General features: G+C 53.0%; 10 protein-coding genes across 10 annotated transcripts; 6 read left to right on the top strand and 4 right to left on the bottom strand.

The window, feature by feature from the left end:
• The first annotated feature begins 154 nt into the window (after positions 1-154).
• BDV59DRAFT_81484 (putative pre-RNA splicing factor Srp2) lies at positions 155-2,268 on the top strand. The gene is made up of 7 exons (XM_073697127.1): positions 155-316; positions 623-751; positions 812-817; positions 875-1,035; positions 1,499-1,572; positions 1,634-1,730; positions 1,786-2,268. Exons 1-7 carry the CDS (start codon positions 265-267, stop codon positions 2,164-2,166), a joined length of 900 nt encoding a protein of 299 aa, XP_073551667.1. The 5' UTR covers positions 155-264; the 3' UTR covers positions 2,167-2,268.
• Positions 2,269-2,568: 300 nt separating this feature from the next.
• BDV59DRAFT_209397 (uncharacterized protein) lies at positions 2,569-6,717 on the bottom strand. Its single transcript, XM_073695387.1, has 2 exons — positions 5,100-6,717; positions 2,569-5,048 (listed from the first exon to the last, which is right to left on the bottom strand). Exons 1-2 carry the CDS (start codon positions 6,564-6,566, stop codon positions 2,697-2,699), a joined length of 3,819 nt encoding a protein of 1,272 aa, XP_073551666.1. The 5' UTR covers positions 6,567-6,717; the 3' UTR covers positions 2,569-2,696.
• A 212-nt stretch (positions 6,718-6,929) lies between these two features.
• On the top strand, positions 6,930-8,210 carry BDV59DRAFT_169328 (uncharacterized protein). Its single transcript, XM_073688225.1, has 4 exons — positions 6,930-7,115; positions 7,170-7,469; positions 7,533-7,760; positions 7,862-8,210. Exons 2-4 carry the CDS (start codon positions 7,331-7,333, stop codon positions 8,071-8,073), a joined length of 579 nt encoding a protein of 192 aa, XP_073551664.1. The 5' UTR covers positions 6,930-7,115; positions 7,170-7,330; the 3' UTR covers positions 8,074-8,210.
• BDV59DRAFT_198357 (uncharacterized protein) lies at positions 7,045-7,314 on the top strand (the record flags this gene model as incomplete). The annotated part of the gene is made up of 2 exons (XM_073693146.1): positions 7,045-7,115; positions 7,155-7,314. The coding sequence occupies 2 exons, from the start codon at positions 7,045-7,047 to the stop codon at positions 7,312-7,314; spliced, it is 231 nt and encodes a 76-aa protein (XP_073551665.1).
• Positions 8,211-8,829: 619 nt separating the features above from the next.
• Positions 8,830-10,162, top strand: BDV59DRAFT_169324 (uncharacterized protein). The gene has a single exon (XM_073688224.1). It carries the CDS (start codon positions 8,891-8,893, stop codon positions 10,073-10,075), a length of 1,185 nt encoding a protein of 394 aa, XP_073551663.1. The 5' UTR covers positions 8,830-8,890; the 3' UTR covers positions 10,076-10,162.
• A 250-nt stretch (positions 10,163-10,412) lies between these two features.
• On the top strand, positions 10,413-14,316 carry BDV59DRAFT_190815 (uncharacterized protein; the record flags this gene model as incomplete). Its single annotated transcript, XM_073691808.1, has 6 exons — positions 10,413-11,255; positions 11,311-11,465; positions 11,558-11,562; positions 11,900-12,126; positions 12,197-12,365; positions 12,533-14,316. 6 exons carry the CDS (start codon positions 10,413-10,415, stop codon positions 14,314-14,316), a joined length of 3,183 nt encoding a protein of 1,060 aa, XP_073551662.1.
• Positions 14,317-14,603: 287 nt separating this feature from the next.
• Positions 14,604-16,663, bottom strand: BDV59DRAFT_81444 (putative cyclin). The gene has a single exon (XM_073697126.1). It carries the CDS (start codon positions 16,509-16,511, stop codon positions 14,892-14,894), a length of 1,620 nt encoding a protein of 539 aa, XP_073551661.1. The 5' UTR covers positions 16,512-16,663; the 3' UTR covers positions 14,604-14,891.
• A 582-nt stretch (positions 16,664-17,245) lies between these two features.
• BDV59DRAFT_198351 (ELL-associated factor) lies at positions 17,246-18,541 on the bottom strand (the record flags this gene model as incomplete). Its single annotated transcript, XM_073693145.1, has 1 exon — positions 17,246-18,541. The coding sequence occupies one exon, from the start codon at positions 18,539-18,541 to the stop codon at positions 17,246-17,248; it is 1,296 nt and encodes a 431-aa protein (XP_073551660.1).
• Positions 18,542-18,567: 26 nt separating this feature from the next.
• On the bottom strand, positions 18,568-20,488 carry BDV59DRAFT_169319 (Dor1-like family protein). The gene is made up of 2 exons (XM_073688223.1): positions 18,680-20,488; positions 18,568-18,590 (listed from the first exon to the last, which is right to left on the bottom strand). Exon 1 carries the CDS (start codon positions 20,436-20,438, stop codon positions 18,990-18,992), a length of 1,449 nt encoding a protein of 482 aa, XP_073551659.1. The 5' UTR covers positions 20,439-20,488; the 3' UTR covers positions 18,568-18,590; positions 18,680-18,989.
• A 270-nt stretch (positions 20,489-20,758) lies between these two features.
• BDV59DRAFT_169318 (acid phosphatase DET1) lies at positions 20,759-22,943 on the top strand. Its single transcript, XM_073688222.1, has 2 exons — positions 20,759-21,017; positions 21,077-22,943. Exons 1-2 carry the CDS (start codon positions 21,003-21,005, stop codon positions 22,796-22,798), a joined length of 1,737 nt encoding a protein of 578 aa, XP_073551658.1. The 5' UTR covers positions 20,759-21,002; the 3' UTR covers positions 22,799-22,943.
• The last annotated feature ends 360 nt before the right edge of the window (positions 22,944-23,303 follow it).

Here is a 23,303-nt window from a genome sequence, read left to right as displayed (position 1 = left end):
CCCCTCCTTCGAAGTGGGCCCACCAGCTTAATATCCAGACCATTTTTTATCTAAACAAACGACTGGAGATTTATCCATCATCCTCATCACGCGGACCATCCTCTCCCTTCTCCAAGGTCTTTCTCCCTCGACCCGGACTTCTTGGACGCCGTGGACCCCGGAACACAAAACAACTCCTCCGACCTACTAACTCGCTAGTTACATAACTCGCTTGTCTTTCCATCTTCTGGGCGTTGATTGCTGTCCGTGGTGTAGACAACAATCATGACCGAAGTTTCGTCAACTCGACTTTATCTCGGGAACCTTCCCCGCAATGGTATGCAGGCACCTGTCAATCTTTCCCCCTAGCAGCCCGTCATGGATCAACCTTGTCTTTCCACCAGCTTGTCCACAGTTCAGGATGTGCCCTAGGATCTCTATGTTTCCTCGGGAGCCTTCGACGATAGAGCGCCTTTGGGCTACTCCTCCCGAAGATCAACATGGTGGGATTTCCGTGACGACTTACTGCTAAGGCACTGCTGAACCGGGAGATCTACTGCCGATTCGCCTCTTCTCAGGAGTTGTTCCCTATGAGCTAACATTACCACTGTGGTGCCTTACGGGGTGCCATGGGCTTTTCCAGTAACCAAACAGGACATCGAGGAACATTTCAGCACTCATGGGTCGGGAAAGATCACCGAAATTAAGCTGATGAACGGATTCGGCTTCATTGAATATGAGGATGCCATGGATGCCCGTGATGTTGTTCCTGGTAGATTCCCTCCCCAATCCCTTACTATTGGCTCTTTATGTCGCTAACAAAAGCCCGCAGCCTTCCGTACGTGCCCTCTATATGTTAGCTGTTCAGAAATCGTGATCTGATCAACTCTTCTAGATGGGAGCGATTTCAAAGGAGAACGACTCACCGTCCAGTTTGCACGTGGCCCTCGCCGTAAAGAGAACCTTCCAGGTCCAATGGATCGCCCGAATATGCCTCGACCCCGTCGTACCATTTTCCGCATGATTGTTTCTGGGCTCCCGGAAACAAGTTGGCAGGTTAGCAGCCCACGCCCCGTTTTACTTAGGACTCCTGGACCTTATACAACTTTATCGGTCTTTTCTTGATGTGCAATTTTTTCATTCCCCCCAATTCTTTTGTTTATCACCCCCCAACCCAATAATACCGTGGACGTTGCGCAGCATCTCCAGGACTTTTTTTGCAATGCACACTTTCCAGCGGGAATCGACCCATCAAGTTGCGACGTCGGGCATAGGAGCTATTTTGAAACTTCCAATGCCACGGCATGCAGTGCAATAACTGGATCCAACGTGGATAGGAGCTCCATGACCAGTACCGTCTAGGCATCCCTTGGATTTAAGACGATTTTCCCGCACTCAGGCTTGTGCTTCCCACGGCTCTCTCCCTTTGCTTTTCCTTTGCACTCATGATCACCCGTGGCCATGGATCCTGGACCTCACATCCTTTGCTCGAAACTGGACTCACCACTGGATTACACAGGACCTCAAAGATTTTGCCCGTCAGTCTGGCCTTGATGTCGTCTACTCCGAAACTGGTCGTGAAATTGGTAGAGGGTGGGTGAATTCTATACATATTCGGACATCCCCGGATTTCATTAACACCATAAACTATAAGGTTTGTTGAATTCGAGACGGCCAATGACCTAAAGACTGCTGTCGATAAACTTGACGGCCGAGAATTCAAGGGATCCAGAGTCAGTTGTATTGCAGATGTAAGGACCTCGCCACGCCATAGGAACCGGACAAAAGTCCTTATCCATTTTCTAGATTCAGGCCTATGACGATCGCTTCTCTCGCGATCCATACCGGTCACGATCCCCACGCCGGAGCTACCCTCCTATAGATGAATATGACCGGAGGTTCCCTCCACCTCGTGGTTATAGCCCTCGTGCTCACTATCGCGAACGCTCTCCTATTCCACTCCGCCGGGACTACTACGAGCGTGACGGCTACGGACGTCGGACTCCTCCACGCCCCAGGATTGATGACTACCCACCTCCGCGCCGTCCTTATGATGACCCTTATGATGTCCGTCCCCCGCCTCCTCCTCGTTATGATGACCCCTATATCCAGCCCAGGCCATATGGGCGCCCTCGGACCCCTCCCAGAGGCGAATATGTTCCCTATGACCGTCGCGGTTACTGGTAGATGTCTCGGTTGTCTCCATGTCGCTTGGTTTGTTTTGACTGCATGGCGGATACCCACTATGCTCTTTCTGGCTTCTTCGTTGTCTTCAGTGGGCTTTTTGTGCGTTTGTTCTTTAGTCCAGGAGGGTGCAATCGTGCTCGGTACACAAAGGCATCCGGTCGACCAAGTTAACCAGCAGATTCCATCCCCGCTGGTCCCGGGTGATGGCGTTGCCAATCTTCGTCGAGGTTGTCTCGGTTGGCAGATTCAGCAACATGGGGCTTGCACGACTTGACGCTAGATGTGGTTATGACCTTGCTCATATTGCAGAATACTGTACTTTGGTTCTAAAACTATTTTCTGAAATCAACACCGGTGTCGCTCATTTCCACGGAGGCCTTTGTAGCGATACGGGCCTGACTGAACATAGAAAGTGACTACAGCTCAGCGATTCATACAGTAGATACTACCACTGAACAAGGTATTCCATCGGAGAAGTGACTGATGACAGAAAAACAAACACGAGCATTCAAACATCCTTCGAGCATCAATCAGAACATATGGATCTCTCTACCCGAATGGAACATTGACGGCAACAGACTCCTTCCTTTGTCCAAATCCGCAATGGCTCCTTGAATCCGGACAGGAATCTTTCCCATCGCATCGACTTCGATATTGCTCGCCAGATGGTCACCCCACCATTCTCTCACCTCCCCAATGATGAAGTTCTTGACCATCCGAGCCAGCTCTCTGGGGGGGACGTCACTCCCAGTACTACCGGTTAACTCGTTGGCATTGTGACTGTCACCAGATTTACCCCCTGTGCCATTATCCTCCTGGCGGCTTCGCTGCTGGGCATCCTCGAACCTTTTCAGTGTCTCAGCTGCAGATCTACCGCTCGTCTTGCTGTCGAGGTATGACGACAGCACCCAGCACGCAAGAGCTTTCTTGTTCCACATAAACTGGTCCCAGTATTGGATAAGCCCTTGCTCTGGTATCGCATTGACGAAGGTGAAGGCGTCTGTGGAGATCCGTCGAGCATAGAAATCATTGCCAGATCCCAGTTCCAGGCGGCAGAGGAACCACTTGGCGCCCTCTACGGAAGAAAATCGCGCCAGGACCCATTCACCGGCGATTGAATGGAGGTCCGATTCCTGTACGAATTGGAGCATCCGTCTTAGCCTTTTCTGCTCGGGGCTAGCTGTTTTCGATCCGTTTCCCTCGTTTCCAGTGGAGGCTTTCCCCTCCGGCGTCTGCACATCTTTGGACGGATCGTCTCCGGTAGATAATTCGCGATTAATAACATCGGCCATGTCCAACTGCTGCTTCAAGACGTCTCGCTCACACGAGAACGCGACCAAGGTGTAGGCAAATCCCGTACTGATCGTGCACCATCCGTCGATATACTGGCCGCTTATAGCGTTGGCAACGTTGGCCCGGAGCGCCTCGACATCTTGCATCGTCACAATGACTCTTTGGATGTCGAAAACTCCTCGGATCCCAGCACTGGTCACCGCAATGGGATTTGGACAGATCATTTTGGTTTCCTGCTCCGCCGACTCATCGACCCGAGGAGGCTGACTCCTTTCCCCGACGTCAAAGCTAGGTTTCTCGTCCTTTTGGGCTATGTTGACAAGATCGACGTTGATACTGTTCACCTTCTCAGTTAACTCTTTCCACAAATCATCTTGGGGTTTCTCGTCCCCTCCTTGGGGGCCCTTCTCTGAGTCAGCTCCCTGGGGTTTAGACGACTGATCGTCTTCCTTTGCCAGTTTCAGTGCAGAAGGGATCGAAGGTGTATCTGGAAGCTTGAATGAAGGTGCCTTGAATTTCTTCATCTTGAACAAACCAGCCTCCTTATTCTGCTCTTGTTCTTTCCCACGTTGCTTTTCTTTTGATTCTTCCTGTCTCATGATCTCCTCATTCTCCTTTCGCCTTTTCTCCTCCTCAATCTCTGTTTCTTTCCTTCTCTTCTCCTCATCTTTTCTCTTTTGTTCCCGCATAACGAGTTCTGTCATCTCCTTGACAAGCTTCTCTATGCGCCCAAGGCATGGCGCGATCGTAGTAAATTTTTCCTTCCGGAGCGTCATAATGAGCATTTCCACGGACGGAAGTATGGTGCACTTGTTGTCTAGGTGCTTCACTGTACTAAAAGCATTGATAAGCACACTGTTTAAGCGTCCGGTGATCTCGCTCTTTTGCAAATGCTCCGCCCGGATCGTATTGACCACAGCTTTATTAATAGGCGACACATCCATGTTGAAGGCTTTGATGTTAGAGGGATACAGCGACCGCCCCTGGACCGGGCTACCTGAATGCCGACCGGCCCAGTTGAAGACAGACACGTCATTTGAAGTGATAACGACTTCGTCTAGGAGACGTGCCAGGGCTTTCGGCACTCCCTCAGCGGAGAAAACAGGGAACCGGACGCCCAAGATACCCATCAGAGAGTATACCTGGTCCACAGGGACTGTGGTGAATCGGTCAGAAGCTGTCATCATGACACTGCGGGCTGAGAACTTGTCGGGACTGATGTCTTTCTTCCAACCCCCTAGAGTCTCAACCTGGCCGAATTCAGAAATGTAGTTCCGGTCCTTGCAGATGACTGGTTTCGTCTCTATCGCTAGTGCTTGTAGCAAGAGATCAATAATGATCTTTCTTTGGTTCTGGTTCTCCGGTGTTACTAGCCTCTTGCATAGAGCAGCCAGGAACTCTCGATCTTCCTCTCGTTTCGCCAGCGAAACATTTTGGTGCTCAGCACCTGTAGCTTCAATAGCTGTGGTGACAGCGTCCTCAATGAGGGCTTTTGCAGTGAGGTCCATAATGTGCTTTGGAGCTGTAAACCTGAACTCTTCAAGCAAGCCAATGATTCTATGGGCGTTTTCAACCCGAGAGACGTCATCCTAATGAACATAAGTACCCAGAAATAGAGTCACAGAACGTGTGCAACGCACCTGCTTTCCACCACGCTGAGCGAGTTCCCGAAGATTGCTCTCCAAAATGCCCTTATCAAACCTGTGACAGGCTGAGTGTTCATAGTAGGGCCTAATAAACCGACAGAAATGATAATATGGGCCGATGCGTTCAATATCTCTGTAGAGGGGCTCAAAAAGAGAATTGACGTAGAAAGTCGTCTTGCTGAGGACAAGTTCCTGTAGTGTCCAGCCACGAGTTGCCCACTCGACCTTTTGGCCATTGTCCTTATTGTACTTCTCAGTTATCTGCTCGTAGTGATCGATGTTTCGCTCCAGAAATTCCTCTGAACCCTGTTTCCAATACTTCCATTCGTTCACCCATTCCGCGTCAGATCTTTTTGTATCAAGATGCACCAGACAGAGATCGGCATTTGTGTACCAGTCGCCCATCAGGGGCATCGACATCGTATATTCGTTGACATTGGCCTTGTTGATGCAACACGTGTCCAGCCACACGTATTTTTTACCTCTGCGAGGAAATGGTCTGCTTTCAAAAATTTCGTTGGTGCGTTTGATCGAGTTCAGAATCTTACGTAGAGACTTGTTGCGCTGCAGAGCGGACAGCAGATCCTCTATGATGTAGGACTCTCGCCGGCGTTTTTCAAAGAGATTTATCAACTTATCGTGACTGGCCCTAGCTTCTTTGCATTCATTCTCTTTGACCTGCGCTGCTTTTTGTTTGTCCTCTGCATCGGACCCCTTCTCAAGTTCCTGGGAGATGTGGACGTTTTTGACTAAATTTGGATAGTATGCTGCCTCCCGGGCTGCTTTCTTTTGGTACGCAGTGGCCCGCCTTGTCTCACTTTCAGCACTCGTAAGGTCCTTCTGGACTGCTTTGGCCTTGAGGTACTTCTCAAGAAGCTCTTCGATTGAGCCGAGCCCGAGCTCGGGGAGGAAGCCGAGGACCTTAGCTTCGACTTCGCGGAGATCTTTCTCACATTGGGCAATGACCAAGTCAATATCATTGTGATCCGTTGTCTTGTCCATCCCGAGGTGCACCGGATCGAGTTGCTTGGCCCTCATGAAATACTGGTAGTCGATTTCGCTCCCTTTCCAACTGTGGGAGACAATGCAGTACTGATCATCCGGGCCCAGTGGGAAGGTATCTACCATGTTTTTGGTAACGATGTCGATCATGCGCAACGGAGTCTGGACTTCCTGGGATGCTGGCAGTCCGTGGATTAGGTCTTTATCGACCGGCACATCCGCAACCTCCGTGGTGAATTTGGGCATGACGCTGGGGGAGAGGAAGTGGTTGAGGAGACGACGTAGCTTGTGCTCCTGTTTCCAGTCCAATATCTTCTTCAGGTCCTGGAAGTTGGTGAGGAATTTTCCAAGCTCCGCCGTCTCTCTGACTATTGCTGCGTTCTTGGCTTTGTCCACGACATTGTTCCTCAAGGCCCCTGAGAGGTCAGATTGAGCCCAGTCTGTGACAAACGACGACATTCTGCCTTAGTTTCGATGCGGCGATTTTGACAGAGGGAGGTGTATATTCTGATGGACTTGGTGAAAGGGCTGCAGGGACGTGACAACGCAAATGCCGCTGATTGTCGGATATTTCAATGCTCCACGGCTCCTCTTGTCCCTTTCTCCGTGTGAAACTAAGTGCACCTACGAAGGAAGCTAAAGGAATAATATTTGACTTGTCGTTCGCTCTCCACCCAGTAAACTCCACCCCACAGGTCGTGCATGAGCTGAGCATATAAGCGATCATTGGAGCCACATCGGGGATCTTTGCTTTTCCTGAATGGGGTAACACGAAACTAAGTAATTGCGAATGTGCCCATCGGCTTGGAGATAAAGCCGTGACTCTTGTCATGGATATGGAGGACTCTAGGTTCTCATTCCTACACCGTATACTACTTATCGACGAACAACTTCTCCAACTCATCCATTCTGTACACTCCCACGCATCGAATACACTATGTTCTCATACCACCGCGTCCTGAAGATTTTCGGCCGCAGTGTCACGGATAAGACTCTTGAATGCGACTGGTGCGTGTACTTGATCCATACTAACACTAACTATGTCAGGTTGACGGAATACAGTGACATTCATCCATGGGAGATAGAGATTAATGGCGAGCAATGGCCCGGAAAGATCCGTCTGATCGGGTTTGTGGACGTGTTCTTCGTGATTTCTTACTCCGCGAACGCGCGCTTTGAGAAGGGCGTCATTATCTATAGGAAGTGACCTTCTTTGCCCCTTGATGACAATGTCGGCTAACCAACATGCAGAGGACAAAGAAGTGTTTGAAAAGTTGAGTAGGCAGCGGAGCCAGCTCTCTGAGCTCTCGGAGCCCCCTGAGTCAGAAGCAGATCTCGACGCACAATTCGATTCAGATGATGGTAGGAGCGCATGCAGCCCCAGGGACCATCGTGAGTCGAGAAGCATGTTAATTAGAACGCCAGAAGATCAACATGACGATGCGAAAGCGGACGATACCGATCCACCCGACGAGAAGACAAAGCCTGCGGAAAAGAATCCTCCCCAGGCTGACAAACTCGAATTCACTCACCAGGGCCGGTACATTGTCCACAGCCGGGGCCATGAGATTGGGCTCACCAACGAATATCCGCTGGTATCGGTCCGCAGCTATGAGATCAAGATCAACAAGCCACATAATTGGGCTTTGAGACGTGAGCTGAAGAACCTACTCCCCTGAATTCTCCACTGAACCCACCTTCTATGTCCATCGCGTACCCAGAACGGAGTACTAACGGGGATTGTTCTGATCTAGGACGTATAAAGCGGGGAATCCGCCCACATAGCATTCTGCAGTTGATGGATGATGTGATCCGCTGCGGGTTTCTCACCCATGCTGAGCTGGTCGCACATGTTCTGGGGATCGTGTCGGGCGGGGGAACAGTCAATGATACTGCGGCCCGGTATTTAGAGAAATTAGGTGCTGGGAATGCGGGACAGCAAGCTTTGTCTAATGAGAAGGTTTAATGGACAGGTTGGAGGAGTTCGTGGGAGAGGGAATGCAGCAATCAACAAGTGGACCTATTTCGACAGGCTGCGGATCTATCCGTTGGATAGTTAATCTAATTCTGCCGAGCGACTTTTGCAATCGTTCATTCTCGGAGACTCGTCATGGCAGCTGAGCGATCTACAGTGGGCCCGAGGCACTTGTATATGTAGCTTGTATTCACGCAGTACGTCCCGCGTACCCCGTAGGTCGATGCCCACATGAACATGCTGCCGATTGTTTGATTGTCGAATTGGAGATGATGTGGCTGTCTCAACCCTGCAGCCACTCGTGTTCCTACCCTTCGGAAGTGCGCAATGCGCCTGGCGCGGACTAGGGGGTTCAGCCAGTCTGACATGGCACTGGGTCAGCTTGTTGGCGCGATGGGTCATTTGACCACTATCTGTCAGAGACAGAGAGACTGAGGAGATTTTGAAGGCAACTGTAATGACCAATTGTGGGTCACGGGGATTTCAGCTGAAGCCACGGTGCGATCGGAGAAGAAGTTCAGGGGTGACGGAGGCCCCCGAAGTAGTGGGAAAATGAATGCCATTCCATGCTGTCCTCGCTTTGCATCACGTCCTTTGAGTTCTCCAAAGTATCTCATCTGTGTACTCCGTACTACGTACGCTCGTAGTGTGTCGGAAAAAGTGGATAGAGATCTCATCCTGCCCTTACCGTTATAGGTAAGGATTGCTCCTGAACATGCAGCTGTAGCTTATTATTTAACCAACCCCCTCGTAACCATCACTTCTTGTTGACCCAAGCCCCCGGGGAAATTTTCGAACGAAAAGCACGATGGCCTGGTTTCCGTCCCAGTTGGGTGCTGACGAGCAGGGCTGGAAATTCGACATCGTCAGTCTTCTGGCGGTCATCGGAGGCTCTACCATCGAGAAACATAAACAAGTCATCACAGCGTCTCGTCTAGGCGTAATACCGCGTCTTCTCCCAGCACCAGACACTCTCCTCAATACGGACCGACCGCTGCGACTTCCCTCAGTCAAGGACGTGACTGTGTACGGGGTGTATTCCGGCACGCACACGAATGAGCTGAATTTCTTCGCGAATCTAATCCATGAGGACATTGAATCACTGCAACAGTATGAATTTCGAACCTACTGCATCACCTATAGAGATGAAAATATGGATATGGGAAAGACCGAAGAGGGCGCGGAGGATAAAGATGTTTATATCCCTGTACGGACTATCTCCAAGCTGAATTTCGTCACTGTGATCTCCATTCTGATGACCATCGGGCTGTTCATCTGGGCCGGCGTTATTCATGACGGTGTCGCTCTTATCGGCCTGGTCAGCATGTCCCTTTCGACCAGTGCGGCCTGTCTGTCGTCGCAGTGGCGCCCGAAGCTCCCCAAGCGCCGCCCGGGCGGCGCTGTACCGCTCGGAGATGTGGTCATCAAGACCCGCGGAGGAGCCTTCGTGGTGGTGCATTGCAAAGAGGAGATCACGCGCGAACTGTATCTCGGCATGGATGTGTGTGAGTACGTGTACGAGGGGACACGGCATCAGTTGCTGCTAGCGAGTAGCACGATTCTCCTCATGGGGGCGATTATCTTCTTTAGCAATTGTGGACGCACGATGCAGATTGCTGTCGGTGTGGCATACATCATCCTGAACATCCTGTACTGGCTGATTGCTTTGCTACCCTCGACGCAGCACGAGACGTGGGATCTGGACCGATATAAGATAGAAGAGCTGCCAAAACAAGAGCCACAGCCGCAGATCTTTACGGAAGCGCTTTGGTATGCCATCCGGGAGACTAAGGATATAGAATGGGTCAAGAAAGCCCGTTTAGCGCCGGACACGAAACACTGGGATGGATGGTTGCAGGAAGCCCTGGATAATTGTGAGGATGCCCACTGGGACGCGGTGGCAGCGAAAAATCGGTGGATGAGTCTGGCAGCGGAAGAAAAGAGAGAAAGGGAGAGGGGGAAGAGGGAAGAGGAGGAGGCGAAGAGAGAATGATGTAGATTAGACGCAGATGTAGATGGGATGACTTGATATAGATCACCCGAAGCGGCCAACTGGCCAACGGGATCTGCTTACCCCACCATTTCCTTTCCTTCCTCTTCCACCCCCCGCCAGCACCCACCAACTCACCAACATCCATCACTTCTCGACTCCATCCAGAAGAGCTGTACTTTGTGTACTCGCCTCAATTGGCCGCTGTCGTCGCGAGATTTCTACAACCGACCATGAACTAATCCCCTGTCGAACTCTCACTTGACGTCAGAGCTGCTGCTGCATCGCGGACTCAGATTCCTCACATACCCGCGATCACATCTGGGGATTTCGCCTCATCATGGCCGAAGAACGAGTCAATGTTCATATTCCGTCGCACCCTCCCGTGCTTGACAGCGTCCAGCTGCGGAATATCCAGCTTCCTCTGCCCGTCGCTCCTGAAGCGTGGCATCGACCGGGCAAATCTCAGCCCTGCACGGCATCCCTCAAACTGTCCTATTCCTCTGCTGTCGCGGCCGCAATTGCCGACGATGTCTCGCTCTCCCTAGACTACGGTAAGCTGTACCGTCGCATCGATGAGGACATCCGCCAGATGGGCAAGCACGCAGACCATCCGGGTCACCGGTTGATCAGCCTAGAGGGTAGTCGACGAAACTCGATGATGGAGACGGAAGTCGGACAGGATGTTCGGTTGACGGCCGCTCTAGTGGCGAATTGCGCGCTGGGGCTCCTCGATGAGACGGCTGCGGGGGTCCGGAGGATGTCGCATGTACACCAGAACCCAAGACACAGTAACCTGATGGGAACGGTGGATCTCAGCAATACACCCTCGAAAACCCCCATTGACGGGGTGTTTGGACAGTGTGAAGTCTGGCTGCATCTTCCCAAAGCATTGCTGCGCGCTGAGGAGGGGCTACACTACCGTAGTATCACGGTATGGGGTTATCGCCAGGCGAACAATGACGCCCCGTCGGGAGAGACGTCAGAGCGGTGTCCTGTCGTGCTGGAGGAAGAGTTCCAGATTAAGGGGATCCGATGCCATTGTATTCTGGGTGTCAACTCGCATGAGCGTGTGGAGAAGCAGGCGGTGATCATCTCATTGGCGTTCAGAGGACCGGGCCAGTTGGCTTGGGGTTCAACCGTGATGGACACGTATCAGGCCATGACGAGATCTGTCGCTGAGGTGGGTGACATTGACTCCTACGATGTTTATTGAACTAGCTAACAGGATGATGCAGAAAGTTGAGAAGACGTCCTTCCAGACGGTGGAAGCATTGGCGACCTTTATCGCCCGTATTGTAACGGTGGATTTTGCGAACGAGCGGGTGACGGTCAAGGTAGAGAAACCCAGTGCATTAGCCTTTGTTGAGGGGTCTGGAGTTGAGATTACTCGGTCTCAAGCTTTCTTTGAATGATCTCCGTGGTATGTACGCTATATGTATGTTTGGCCGCAGGATGATCTAGATCTACACGATCGATGATCAGGGACCGTCGGGACGAGAAACCCGGACACGCGATGCGGCCAGCCGTTGTGGCAACCGCCTGATAACATAATTGCCTATATAACTAAATATTTCTGGGTGTTTGACTGGACAATTTCCCGATTGAAGAGTCGTTGGGATGCATTTCTGTGTAGTTTCACGTGAAACCCCGATCGGGTTAGGATGGCCTGCTGACTGCTCCGCGGCCGCTGATTGGCTCCTTGGATTCTCTCTCGTCATCTTGATTTCTTTTCTTTCTTCGTCTTCGTCTTCTCTTCCTCCTCCTTTCTCACCCACTCCTCTTCGGGACAAATCACTCTCCTACATCACTCTTTTTTGGATACAGATCCATTATTGACTTCCATCTCGCCCGCCGCTTATTCCTCTATGTGCCTGTCTGCGCGTTCGTTCGCATCTCCCGCCTTCATTACCCTCCCTGGCTGCTTCGCCAACTCCTGCGCTCTCTCCCTGTCATCCGATCTCATCCCAGCTTGTACGATCTCTCTGCCGCCTTCCGCCTCCTCAGTCTCTCAGACCCAGTCGTCCAATCTGTCCGAACCCTCTGGAGACAAGGTGATCTGGGCAGGGGTCCATGGTCCGTCCTGAGTGAATATCAGGGCGGACGGTAAACCGCATTCTTCAGAGGTTCGGCACAATTAAGCTTACTTCTTCCTTCAACGGCACATCGTCTGTCGTCTCGAAACACTCAACGTGCGTTTTGTTCATGGCTCTTCCTCTCCTTGCTTTGTGTTTTACACTAGAACCCCAACTTTTTGTGTGTTTAGCTTACCCCTTCTGTTCGTTTAGGCCTTGTATAACTTACCCGAATGCCTGGCCCCCGTAACTGAGTGGATATTCTCCGCCGTTGCATACGCGCCGTGCTCGTCGGTGTCTATTTATTCGGCAACTTAGATCTCGTACCCGTCCTCTGGTCGCAATTTTTGTTCGCAGCATTTGGGGACCAAAACATCAAGACAAGGCATTATGGATCGGATGGATATCTCTTCCACCTCATCACATGACGATCTGTCCGTGGGTGACGTATTCACCCCTCAGGCAGATATCGCGCGGTCTCCTGACGGAATGCATCTGGGCCCCAAGAGAGACACAGGCTTCCGCATGACCGGTCACAGCCCGGAGCCCAAGTCAAATCCCACCCCAAAGGGTCCTATGGAATCTCAGCATTTCCCTGCACCGAACGTGAATCCTCTGGATAGAAAAGCAAACCGGGGCAGGAAGAAGAAAAAGCAAGGCAACCATGTCGCACCAGCCATCTCCACCGTTCGTGGATTCAATCCTCTAGGTTCCGGGGACGAAGACTCAGATCTGTCGGCCGCTAGCTCTCGAGCACCAAGTTCTCGTCCTGGAAAGAGTGGGAACAGCCCTATCCCGCAACCCTCATTGGGTGTCGGTGTCAGCGCCCTCAAGCTTCAGTTAGATTCTCTCAGTATATCCACCGACGCCGTTTCGCCTCATACTCAGACCGACTTCTGTTCCGAACCGCCAAGTAATGCCAGTGTTTGCTCCGACAGCGACCAAACCGAGGTTCTAACCAGCTACGAGGTCCCACTCGAGCACGACTACGTCAGCGCGGATGCTGCAGCAGAAGAGAGCTCGCAGAATACCTCGAGCATCTGTGACATGCGCACGCGGCTGTGCCGGAAGATGACTACCGATGACTTCGAACCGCTTCTTTGTCTCGGAAAGGGATCTTTCGGGACGGTGTTGTTGGTGCGCCACGCGCTTACCGGCAAGCTGTATGCGCAGAAGCAATTCAAGAAAGCCTCGATTACTGTCCACAAGAAACTGGTGGAGCAGACAAAGACCGAGCGCACCATTCTAGAGAGCGTTAATCGCCATCCTTTCGTCGTCAAATTCTTCTACGCATTCCAGGACCATGAGAAGCTCTACCTTATCCTGGAATACGCCCAGGGCGGTGAGCTGTTCACCCATCTGGCCATGGAGCGCATGTTCAATGAGGATGTGGCCGCGTTCTACATGGCAGAAATGGTTCTTGCGCTGGAGCATCTTCACCAGAATGTCGGGGTAATCTACCGCGATCTCAAACCGGAGAATTGCCTTCTGGATCATGAAGGCCACCTTCTCCTGACGGACTTTGGTCTCAGCAAGATTGCTGTGGATGATGATGCCCGTTGCGATTCCTCCCTGGGTACAATTGAATACATGGCCCCAGAGGTCATCCAAGGAAAGCCATACGGCAAAGCGTGCGACTGGTGGTCGCTCGGCGCCCTGGGGTACGACCTTCTCACTGGGTCGCCCCCGTTCACCGCAAACAACAACTCGAAGCTGCAGGAGAAGATCTTGAAGCAAAAGCTGTCGCTGCCCTACTTTTTAGGCCCCGATGCGAAAGACCTGCTCACTCGACTCCTGCGGAAGGAGCCTTCTAAGCGCCTCGGCTACCACATGCCGAAGGACCTCCAGACCATCAAGAAACATCGCTTCTTCCGCAAGATCGACTGGAAGGCCCTCGAACGTCGCGAGCTCACGCCGCCAATCAATCCGGTCGTGACGGACCCTGCCATCGCCGAGAACTTCTCCGTCGATTTCACCCAACTTGCGCTCAGCCCGATTGTCACCGGTAGCACCTTCGATGAGTTCCATGGGGGACGGCACCGAGGCAGCCATCGTGCTACCCTTTCTATCGGCCATGAAGGGGGTGACGACCCTTTTGGCGGATTCAGCTTCGTTGCGTCAAGCAGCCTACTCGATCATGGTCCGGGGATAATGACTGCGGGCTATTGACTATCCGTAGAACGAGAGAATTTGCCACTTGATTTTGGTGTGCTCTGTTGTATGTTGACGTTGAAGTTAGTACTCGCGTTGCTATATCCCTTACGTATAATACCGACTGTTTTCGATTTGCAATTGAATCCTCAAGTGATCGCCATTCAGTCTCCATTGAAGAAGCTTGTGAAATCTATGTACAAGAAGGCCCAACTAGGCTACAATAATACGCACTGGGTAATAGAGAGTCCGCCCAAAACCAGAGATGCAACAGCATGCAGCAAACCATGCAAGTGCCTATAGAAAACAAGGCTCCCTCATCGACACCGTCCTCCAACCAGATTCCAATAACTCCTTCGAAACCAGCCAACAAACAAGATGCTTGGAAAATAACATCGTAGAACACAAAAATTGAAAGTGAAGTATTAAGATAAGAACCGTTGCAGGTCGTTTTTCTTCTTTTTCCCCGTTTCGGGAATGGGCGAAGTGGATGGATCAACCATACCATCATCCACATATGTACAGATTATCACGTTATAAGGAACCGAATGATACAAAGGCCATATCGTGAACCGCTGGTCCCAGTGACAAGTCTATAGTTCTCCCTCCTCGCTTCCGCCACCTTCGTCGTCGTCCGGAGGATTAGGTGGGGGGTCAGGCTGTGACGGTGGATCTTGAGGCGGAGGCGGGGGAATATCATGTTGCTGCTGTTCGTCGGCAGACCCACGACTTGCCGCTGAGACATTTGAGAATCGACGCCGTCGATCGGGGTCATCTTGATCCCGATATCGATCGGCAGAGTATCGCCGGCCTGATCGGCCATGTTCTCGGGGAGGGCGGTCCTGAGTTGGTGGCATGTTTTGTTGCACGATCTGGTCAATCCGTTCCTGGATTGGGTCAGAGGACGTGCTGGAGTTGCCTCCGGTGGGGGGAAGATGAGGGTCGCCGTCCCCACGCGGGTAGGGTCGCTGGGAGGACTGTTGATAGCGGTTATGAGAGTGCGTAGGTTGGGGCTGATGCGGCGATGGCTGGAGATGTCCGTTTGTATGCGGTCGATCGGAGTACGACGGTCGACGATGAGAGTGATGCGGATGGTGGTGTGAGGAAGTGGATGCTGGAGGGGAGTCAAAAGGCGCGGTGGGTTTCCCAGCACCTGAGCCGACGCGCTGTCTCTTGGGAGAACGTTCACCGTTCTGCGACGGGGCCTGAGTCTGTGAAGAGGAGCATGCCCGCGAGACCTCTTCCGGCTCTCGGGACCGCTTTTGGCCGTTTATATTATCGGCTTCGCCGCGAGGGGTCGTCCCGGCCGGGCTGCCCGCGTAGGGAATCCTGGTCTTCTCTGGGGTCTCGTCGGACACGATGGGGGTGGTCGGGAAGTACTGGCTATGCCTTTGCAGGGCATTGTTCTCGTAAAGCTGGGCCATCCGTGTACACGCACGTCGCACGTGAGTCAAGTCGACATCAAGCTGGTCCCACCAGGGGCGGCCGAGGCCATCGTCCTCAAACGCAACGTCACAGTGGCGTGCAGCAGCATAGAGGGCAGCGGCCGCGATCGTGCGTGCAGGGAACTGGAGACAGAGGACGGTGAACATCGAGTCGTTGACGAAGGCCCAGGCGGCGTTTCGAAGGGGCTTGTTCTCGTTGACGCCAAAAAAGCAAGTGAAATCGTAGAGAATGCGATAGGGCTGCTCAAGCTGCAGGTCGAAGCAGAGGGCCTCCAGGAGCAAACCCTCATGGAGTAGGATCGTGTCGCGCCATTTCCAAAAATCCGGGGTCTGCTCGTCAACCAGTAGGTTGGGCTGTTTCTGAGCCACACGACAACATGCCACCACCAGTTCTTTCATCCGCCGCACATTCTCCTCCACTTTCGTCGCGAGAAAAAGCGATGTCGCGGCAATTGGGTAAGGGTGCATACCGGGCCGTTGGGGCAAGTCGACGATGCTGTAGCGCATAAAGAACCGATGCAGGTAGACGGCGGCAGTTGCGAGAGTAAGTTGGGGCAGCTTTAGCATGATGCCCACCTGGGTAATGAAATTAACACCCTTGCTACGGCTTGTGTGTTCCGCCTCGAGGGGCATGCCGTCGAGCTGCGACGGCGTGCGTGTGAGCTCCTCATCGGTAAACAGCCATTGGGCTTGTGCTGCGAGTAAAACCGGGTTTGACGGCGCGGGGACCGGTCGCGTCTCTGGGGTTCGTGACATTGACGACGCCATAGAGGCAATGTGGTATGGTTTTGCCCAGAGGGGTTGGGTAGGTGAGTGAGCGCGATAGATGTTGGTAGTTGAGGAAACGAGCCACCAAGGGTTGATGTAATATCGAGCTTTCAACGAGACGAGCTCCGATTCACTTCCTGTTGACAGCAGATTCGATATCGCAAGCACAAAAGAACCATTCGACCATTTCGTGACAGATCTGTCACAGCATTATGAGGTAGGGCCGCGACAGATCGGTTGCGGGATGGTGAAGTCTTTCGTCGGAAGCTGACCGTAGTAGGGCGGTGGAAGAGGGATCGGCAAAATGAAATGGGGGGAACTAGGGACAAGGATGGAACCAAGAGCGCATTTAATAGAAGTCTTCCAGCTGTCTCGAGGTGTCCTAGACCATAGCTGTCGCCCTGGGGAGGAAAACAGAAGAGTTAGGAGGAAGAAGCGTCTGCAGATGGAAGATGAATCAAAGTGGCGGATCAACCTTGTTCCGGTGGTGTCCTCAGGCATCACACCTTGTTGCGACATACTCCGTACGAATTATTCCAATATCTACTCCTTGCTATTCATTTCCGATCAAAGTGGTATCATCTGCTCGCTAAACTCACGGACTTCATCGAGCCCTTGCGGTATATCCAAACCTCAAACAAAACGCCATGCTCACATATATAGGAATTGTGGGCTTATAAATGCACGAGGGTGCCTGTAGGTAGACAATGCAAAGAGCACGTAACACATTGGTATCACTCCTCCTCACTGACCTCACTTTCATCCTCACTCGGCACATGGTACTGTTGCGATTGTTGGCTTCTTGCCTCTTCTTCCCGCGCGCTCTCCTCAAACGCCGCCTCCATCTCTGCCGCCAACGCGTCATCGTCAGCTTCTTCTTCCTCGGGTGGAGCAGCCGACGCAGGTTCAGCATCCTCAGGTGGTGCCTGTAGTCCACCCTGCCCAGCGGGAGATGGAAGTCGTAGATCTTCGACATCTTCATCCGCATCCGCATCATTGGTGGGTGTGTTATTAGACGAAAAGTGAGCAGGGTTGACTTTGAACGCCGGTCGCGACGGGGGCGGCGACCCCATATCAATTATCAAGTCCCCATCAATGATGATATTCGATCCCGGTGATGGGGCTGCCTTGCGCGCGGAGATCGCGCCGGTCTCAATGTCCGAGAGGGACTTGGAATCCTCTTCCACAAAGTCGTCCTTGTCGTCGTCCTTGGGTTTCGATTTTGTTGTCTCTTTCTCGATGCTGGGCTGGGGCGTAGACGCCACCTTGGAGGTCGTTTGAGGGTCCCGTTTGACAGCCTGCGTGGTCCTTTTTGGCTGTCGCAATGGGTTGTCTTTTTGTGTTTTTGGGCGAGATTTCGGGCTCGGCGCGGGCTTGGAAGTCGCAGGTATTAATGGAGTACTGACTTTACTCGCCCCTGATTGAGGCTCAGGGGTAGCATTTCCCGAGGCCGACTTGTCGTCTTCGGCGTTGTCTTTGGGAAGGAAATGACGAAAGTCGTAGGGGTTCGAATCATCTGCAGGGCCCTCATCATTCCCACTACCGTTACCAGACGCCCGGTCATCCCCCGAGCCTTGGTCATCATCCTGTATTATTCGCAATTGTTTATACTGCTCGATAACCTGCTTCTCTGTTTTGGCCGGAGCCGATCGGAGGTTGAAGTTGAGCTGGGTTGCGACCGGCTCCAAGATAAACGCCTTCCGATCCGGGTCAAACACTAACACCAAGTGCTGCTCATCAGAGGAAGCAACGGACTGTTCGGGATCCAGGCTTCCCTGATACGAGTAGGACAAGCTCTGTTCGGCATTTGGCGCCTTATCGGTGATTGTAAGATTATAATGGTTTCTGGACTGCGAGGATGGTGTGATGACGGATCGTGCGGTGGAGGACTTAGTCCGATAATTGTACTGGACATTGATCAATTGTGACGAGACAACATTTTGCCCAGCGAGTCGGTCACCCAAGATGATGGGGTACTCTGCTTGTTTGGTTGGATCGATCAACCCGGTGGAGAGAGTGGAGGTAGCCATCGGGAAGGTGTCTGGAGTCCAAGAGGACGAGAAAGTCGAGTCTGGTTGTCTGCGCTTGATTAAGCCTCCTTTCCTTCCCACGGGTTAAGGAGAATCTTGCATGATTCGGTGAGAGGGGAAACGGGTGGAAAGCCGTACGCAAGGGAGAAGCGTCACACAAAGCGGATCAGGGAGGGACGGAGGGAGGGAGAGATCGGTAGACCCGCGCCGATCATATATAGAGGCTATGAGATGAGCGCAAAGAAGATACCAGACAAAGGGACGCTGTACATGACAATGAATCTTTGGAGGAGGGGGAGTGAGAGAGACGGGGAGGGGATGAGTAGGGAGAAAGAAACAAGCGGATGATGGGCGGTCCAGACAACGTCGAGCGGCGGGCGGAGACCCAAACGGGCGGCGGCCCGCTCTCCATCCCCATCCGGTTAGTCCTGCCCCTTTCGGACAGCTACTATGGAGAGGCGACCCGTAAGGCGCTCTTTGCGGTAGGAGGATTCGTATTATGATGATGCTGCTGACCTCCCGTCAGCTGTTCCAGTCGTCCGGCCAAGGCTCGGTGTTTTCTCGTCACTTCCTCCCATTCATATCCGATCCCTTCGTCATCATCGTCTTCGTTATCGCTCAACTCGGTCAGGATCATCCCAAAGTCTCCCCCAAGTCGTCCGAGGCTTGCCGCACAATACAGAACTTGCGTCAGGAGACTCTCGCGAGAGCTCTTGTCCTGGACATTAGGGAGATAGGCGCGCAATGTGTCGGTCAGTAGGTGCACGAGGTGCATGGGAAAGGTCGCCAAAGCCGGTGGGAGAGACTGTAGGGGATCCTTGCGGACGGACTTGGGGTGACTCGATTTGAGCCGTGAGTCAATCCCTCGTAAACCTCCAGCCGCAGTCTCCGACTCAGTCTGGTCAGGCGCAAATATATTCCTGTACAGCGAGACAATCGCGAAGCTCTGTTCCCGGAAGATTTCAATGTAGCGTTTCAGAAACTTTTCGGTCTGGTGACCGTCCGCCCAGGAACCGCTTGAACCGTTCTTCTTCTCGGTAGCTCTGGTTCTGCGTTGCGTCTCCTGGTCCGCCAGCTCTCGCAACGGATCCAATGCCTCCAGCGTTGATACCAAATTGGCCAGTCGACAGATGAGGAAGAGCGCGCCGAGTGCACCCTCCCCATCACCGCCGAGGGTCTCCAATTCGGGTGCCACGCGCCGTAGCCAGCCAATCGTCCGCATTGCGGCGGCCAATCGTAGATTCTGCGCACGGAGTCCGGTAATGAGGTTGGTCGTCATGTCCTTCATCGCATCTTCAGCCTGGGAGGCAACATCTGCCACGAGGGGCGAATCAGAGTAGAGGGATTGAAGTCGCTTAATGTGTGCGTAGAGATCTAACGCCGAGGAGTAGGTGGTAGAGACCGAACCGCTGGCGGCGGCGGAAGATACGGCCGTCGAGAGCAATGTCGGCAGTTCCAGGATGTCGGAGAGTCGGTCCACATTTCTAGCCAACTGCATGACCTTTTTCCGCTGTTCCAAGGACGCGTTCTCGGCGGAACGGCTATACTTTGACGAGAATCGCACCGCCTCCTCGTCCAATTTGGGGATCGCGTCTCGTAATTGATGCGCATTGCGGGAGAGTTCCGGGATGGCGGTGCGGAGGTTGGACAGGTGATCAGCGGAAGAGATGAACGTCTTGTGGGAGCGATTGGATAAAGCCTGCAGAGAGAGGAGGGTCGATTGGGAGGATTGAGTCAACGATTGGTGTTCTGTTTCCTGCAGTGCTTGGAGAGAGAGGGTGGGGAGTCGGTTGAGGTACTGCGCGGTGGTGGTATCGTGTTCCGGGCCACGAGGAACGAGGGAGGCGTCTGTTGCGGGGAAATGAGGCGTCAGGAGTTCGTAGAGGTAGTCTGCCATTGTGAAGGGGTTCTATGAGGGAGAGAAATGGAGACGGAGGGAGCTAGAGGGGAGAGTCGACAAGAAGAGACGAAGTTGGAACTGGCCAGATCCATCGTGATGCGCTACGGCGGGCGCAGCGGCAACTGGCGCAGTTTCGGATAGTACATACAGTATGCAAGTACTATGAACAGAGAATAGAACGCATATAAGTATATTGAATAATAGATGAATAATTAGAGTCATATTTTCACGAGCACTAGATATACCGGCATCAGTATCATAATACATAATAGTCCGTATAATATATGGTAGAAAACAATATGTATGGTCTGCCTCAGGCACCGTGACATCACTCCAGATTCTTCGCCCGATCCAGCCCGAGTTGATCATCTCAGGCGCTTTCGGCCAACTCCCCTCTTGTCCTCTTCCTCATCTCTCCTCCAGCTCGTCTCTCGTATGCTGTCCCTCCCTGTCGGTGATTGGGTCCCCTTCTAATATCCCCTTCCCTGTCGGACGCTCAGTGCAGAACGTGCTAAACCCCACCTCCCCTCACTGCATATCACTCTGAATGCTACCGCAATCATGGGCAAGCCGCGGGTGAGATACTCCCTCTTTAACCCGATCCATTCCCGTATACATTGGCTCACAACCGCTAGATGATCATTCTGATCCGCCATGCACAATCGGAAGGCAACAAGAATCGCGAAATCCATCAGACGATCCCTGATCACCGGGTCAAGCTCACCGCGGAAGGTCACCGCCAGGCCTTCGAGGCCGGTTCCCGTCTGCGCGACCTGCTCCGACCCGACGATACCATTCATTTCTTTACTTCGCCATACCGCCGCACACGTGAGACCACCGAAGGTGTTCTCAAGTCGCTCACCTCCGATTCCCCGGCGCCGTCGCCGTTCCCTCGCCATACCATCAAGGTGTACGAGGAGCCACGGCTGCGCGAGCAAGACTTCGGGAACTTCCAGCCATGCTCTGCCGAGATGGAGCGTATGTGGCTGGAGCGTGCAGACTACGGTCACTTCTTCTACCGCATTCCCAACGGTGAGTCGGCCGCCGATGCCTATGACCGCATAAGTGGGTTCAACGAGTCCCTCTGGCGGTTGTTCGGGGAAGACGACTTTGCCAGCGTCTGCGTGCTGGTGACCCACGGCCTGATGACTCGCGTATTCCTCATGAAATGGTATCATTGGAGCGTCGAATATTTCGAGGACCTGCGGAACATCAACCACTGTGAGTTTGTCATCATGAAACTCAACCCGGATAACGGGAAATACGTCCTGCAGAACCAACTGCGCACCTGGTCTGAATTGAGGCGCGAGAAGGCGCTGGAGATGCAGCGCGATCAGAAGGCGAAGGGTCTCAACCCGCTGCCCCTCACGCCGTCTGATGCTCCTCCCATTCGTCGCAAGTGGGGTGGTTGCCCAGACGGGTGTAACCATGGCATTCGTCGCAAGGGCTCAGTGCGTACATCCAGAACGACTACGACGGAGTCCCACAGGCACGGGCATAAGGCAACCGATGTCGCCCCCAGCGAACATCCTCCACAGAGGGACAATGCAAAGGGATCATCAGACGCAGCCGCAAAGCGCCCCCCAACGGCGACAGTACAGGAAATTCTCACCGCTCCTGAACCGGCACTAGGAGATCGTACGAAAGAGACGAAGCCCATGCAAACCACCATTCCGTCGCCACGCCCGCAGTACACGTTCCTTGGGCTGGATGCAAATACGAACGTCCAAAACACAGAGGCTACTCCATCAGCGCATGCCCATGCCGCAGCTCACCCTAACACAAATCGTCACGACTCGCCGCTGGTCGCGCCTAGTTCAATCCCTAGGCGACCAGACCTAACCAGGTTCCATCGCGATAGTGAAGACCACCTCCTGCACCCCCCGCGGTCAAATTACGGACTGTTCCACTTGGGAGGTCGTGACGGCGGGGGTTCAATGAGCGGTGCGAACAGCCTGGCTCCGTCCGAAGATGAGCACGAGATTGCAGCACGCCCGGACCCTCGGCCCGCATTACATCACTCCAAACCCTCCCAGGACCTGGGGAACGACGGCGACGACGAAGGAAGCGGCACGCAAGCGCAGCGGCTGCGGCGTTCGCGATCGCACCATCGCCATCATCGCCACAACCATATTCACGGGACGGTAAGACGAAATCTGGCAAAGAGAGCCACTGGGGGGACCGAAAGAGAGCCCGATGAAGGGGTCCCTGTAAATCCCGAAGACTGGGCCCACCACGAATGTGAGCACGGCCATGGACATCGTGGGGACGATGACGACGATGACGAAGGAGCTGGGGATCCCGAGCTAGAAGCCCAGCGACGTGAGGATCAAAGCATCCGGGGGAGCGTATATTAATCTTGTCTGGATCAGTAACATGCACTGGGGATGAGAGACTATCATCAACCAAGACGCTCCATCTGTTTCTTTTCATGATACCCGGCGTTAACGCTAGATTTTGAGCTGAACATAACAATTTCGTACCTAATGAATGCAAGAACGGTTTCAATACATAAGCCAGATGCCTTCTACGTTAGCGGTCATTCTTATAGGCAAACACAGCCCCAACTTTCCAAGTCCCCAACTACAGGACCCCACGCTCTGGGGTAAAATCTCCCAGACGCAAACCAGACTGTCCATCACCCACTGCCAACAGAACCATCCTGTATCGTCGGAATGTCTCTAGCATGTCAACTGCGTCGACCGGACAACTACAGTACACCATATCCATCTCATCCAGGAAGCGGGCATTGGCCACAAGATCCGTTAAGCGGAGGCCTACAAAAGGAGCAACTGGCCGGGACGAATACATAACAAAGTCCATTAAACGGTCCATCCGCCTTATAGAGGCAGTTGTACCAGG

Source organism: Aspergillus ambiguus, assembly GCF_047715705.1.
Source record: "Aspergillus ambiguus strain CBS 117.58 unplaced genomic scaffold BDV59scaffold_3, whole genome shotgun sequence".
In the NCBI taxonomy this organism is placed as follows: Eukaryota; Fungi; Ascomycota; class Eurotiomycetes; order Eurotiales; family Aspergillaceae; genus Aspergillus; species Aspergillus ambiguus.
Note: the sequence above shows the minus strand (reverse complement) of the source record. Positions and strands in the feature narration are given on the sequence as shown.

Bases quoted from the DNA above. Each gene is read 5' to 3' on its own strand.
- BDV59DRAFT_81484 (XM_073697127.1), top strand. From the start codon at position 265: ATGACCGAAGTTTCGTCAACTCGACTTTATCTCGGGAACCTTCCCCGC. The intron at 1,036-1,498 runs GTTAGCAGCCCA...TGGATTACACAG, and splicing joins TCCCGGAAACAAGTTGGCAG to GACCTCAAAGATTTTGCCCG. The intron at 1,731-1,785 runs GTAAGGACCTCG...TCCATTTTCTAG, and splicing joins GAGTCAGTTGTATTGCAGAT to ATTCAGGCCTATGACGATCG.
- BDV59DRAFT_209397 (XM_073695387.1), bottom strand. From the start codon at position 6,566: ATGTCGTCGTTTGTCACAGACTGGGCTCAATCTGACCTCTCAGGGGCC. The intron at 5,049-5,099 runs GTGCGTTGCACA...TATGTTCATTAG, and splicing joins CTCAGCGTGGTGGAAAGCAG to GATGACGTCTCTCGGGTTGA.
- BDV59DRAFT_169328 (XM_073688225.1), top strand. From the start codon at position 7,331: ATGACAATGTCGGCTAACCAACATGCAGAGGACAAAGAAGTGTTTGAA. The intron at 7,470-7,532 runs GTAGGAGCGCAT...TTAGAACGCCAG, and splicing joins ACAATTCGATTCAGATGATG to AAGATCAACATGACGATGCG. The intron at 7,761-7,861 runs GTGAGCTGAAGA...GTTCTGATCTAG, and splicing joins ACATAATTGGGCTTTGAGAC to GACGTATAAAGCGGGGAATC.
- BDV59DRAFT_169324 (XM_073688224.1), top strand. From the start codon at position 8,891: ATGGCCTGGTTTCCGTCCCAGTTGGGTGCTGACGAGCAGGGCTGGAAA.
- BDV59DRAFT_81444 (XM_073697126.1), bottom strand. From the start codon at position 16,511: ATGGCGTCGTCAATGTCACGAACCCCAGAGACGCGACCGGTCCCCGCG.
- BDV59DRAFT_169319 (XM_073688223.1), bottom strand. From the start codon at position 20,438: ATGGCAGACTACCTCTACGAACTCCTGACGCCTCATTTCCCCGCAACA.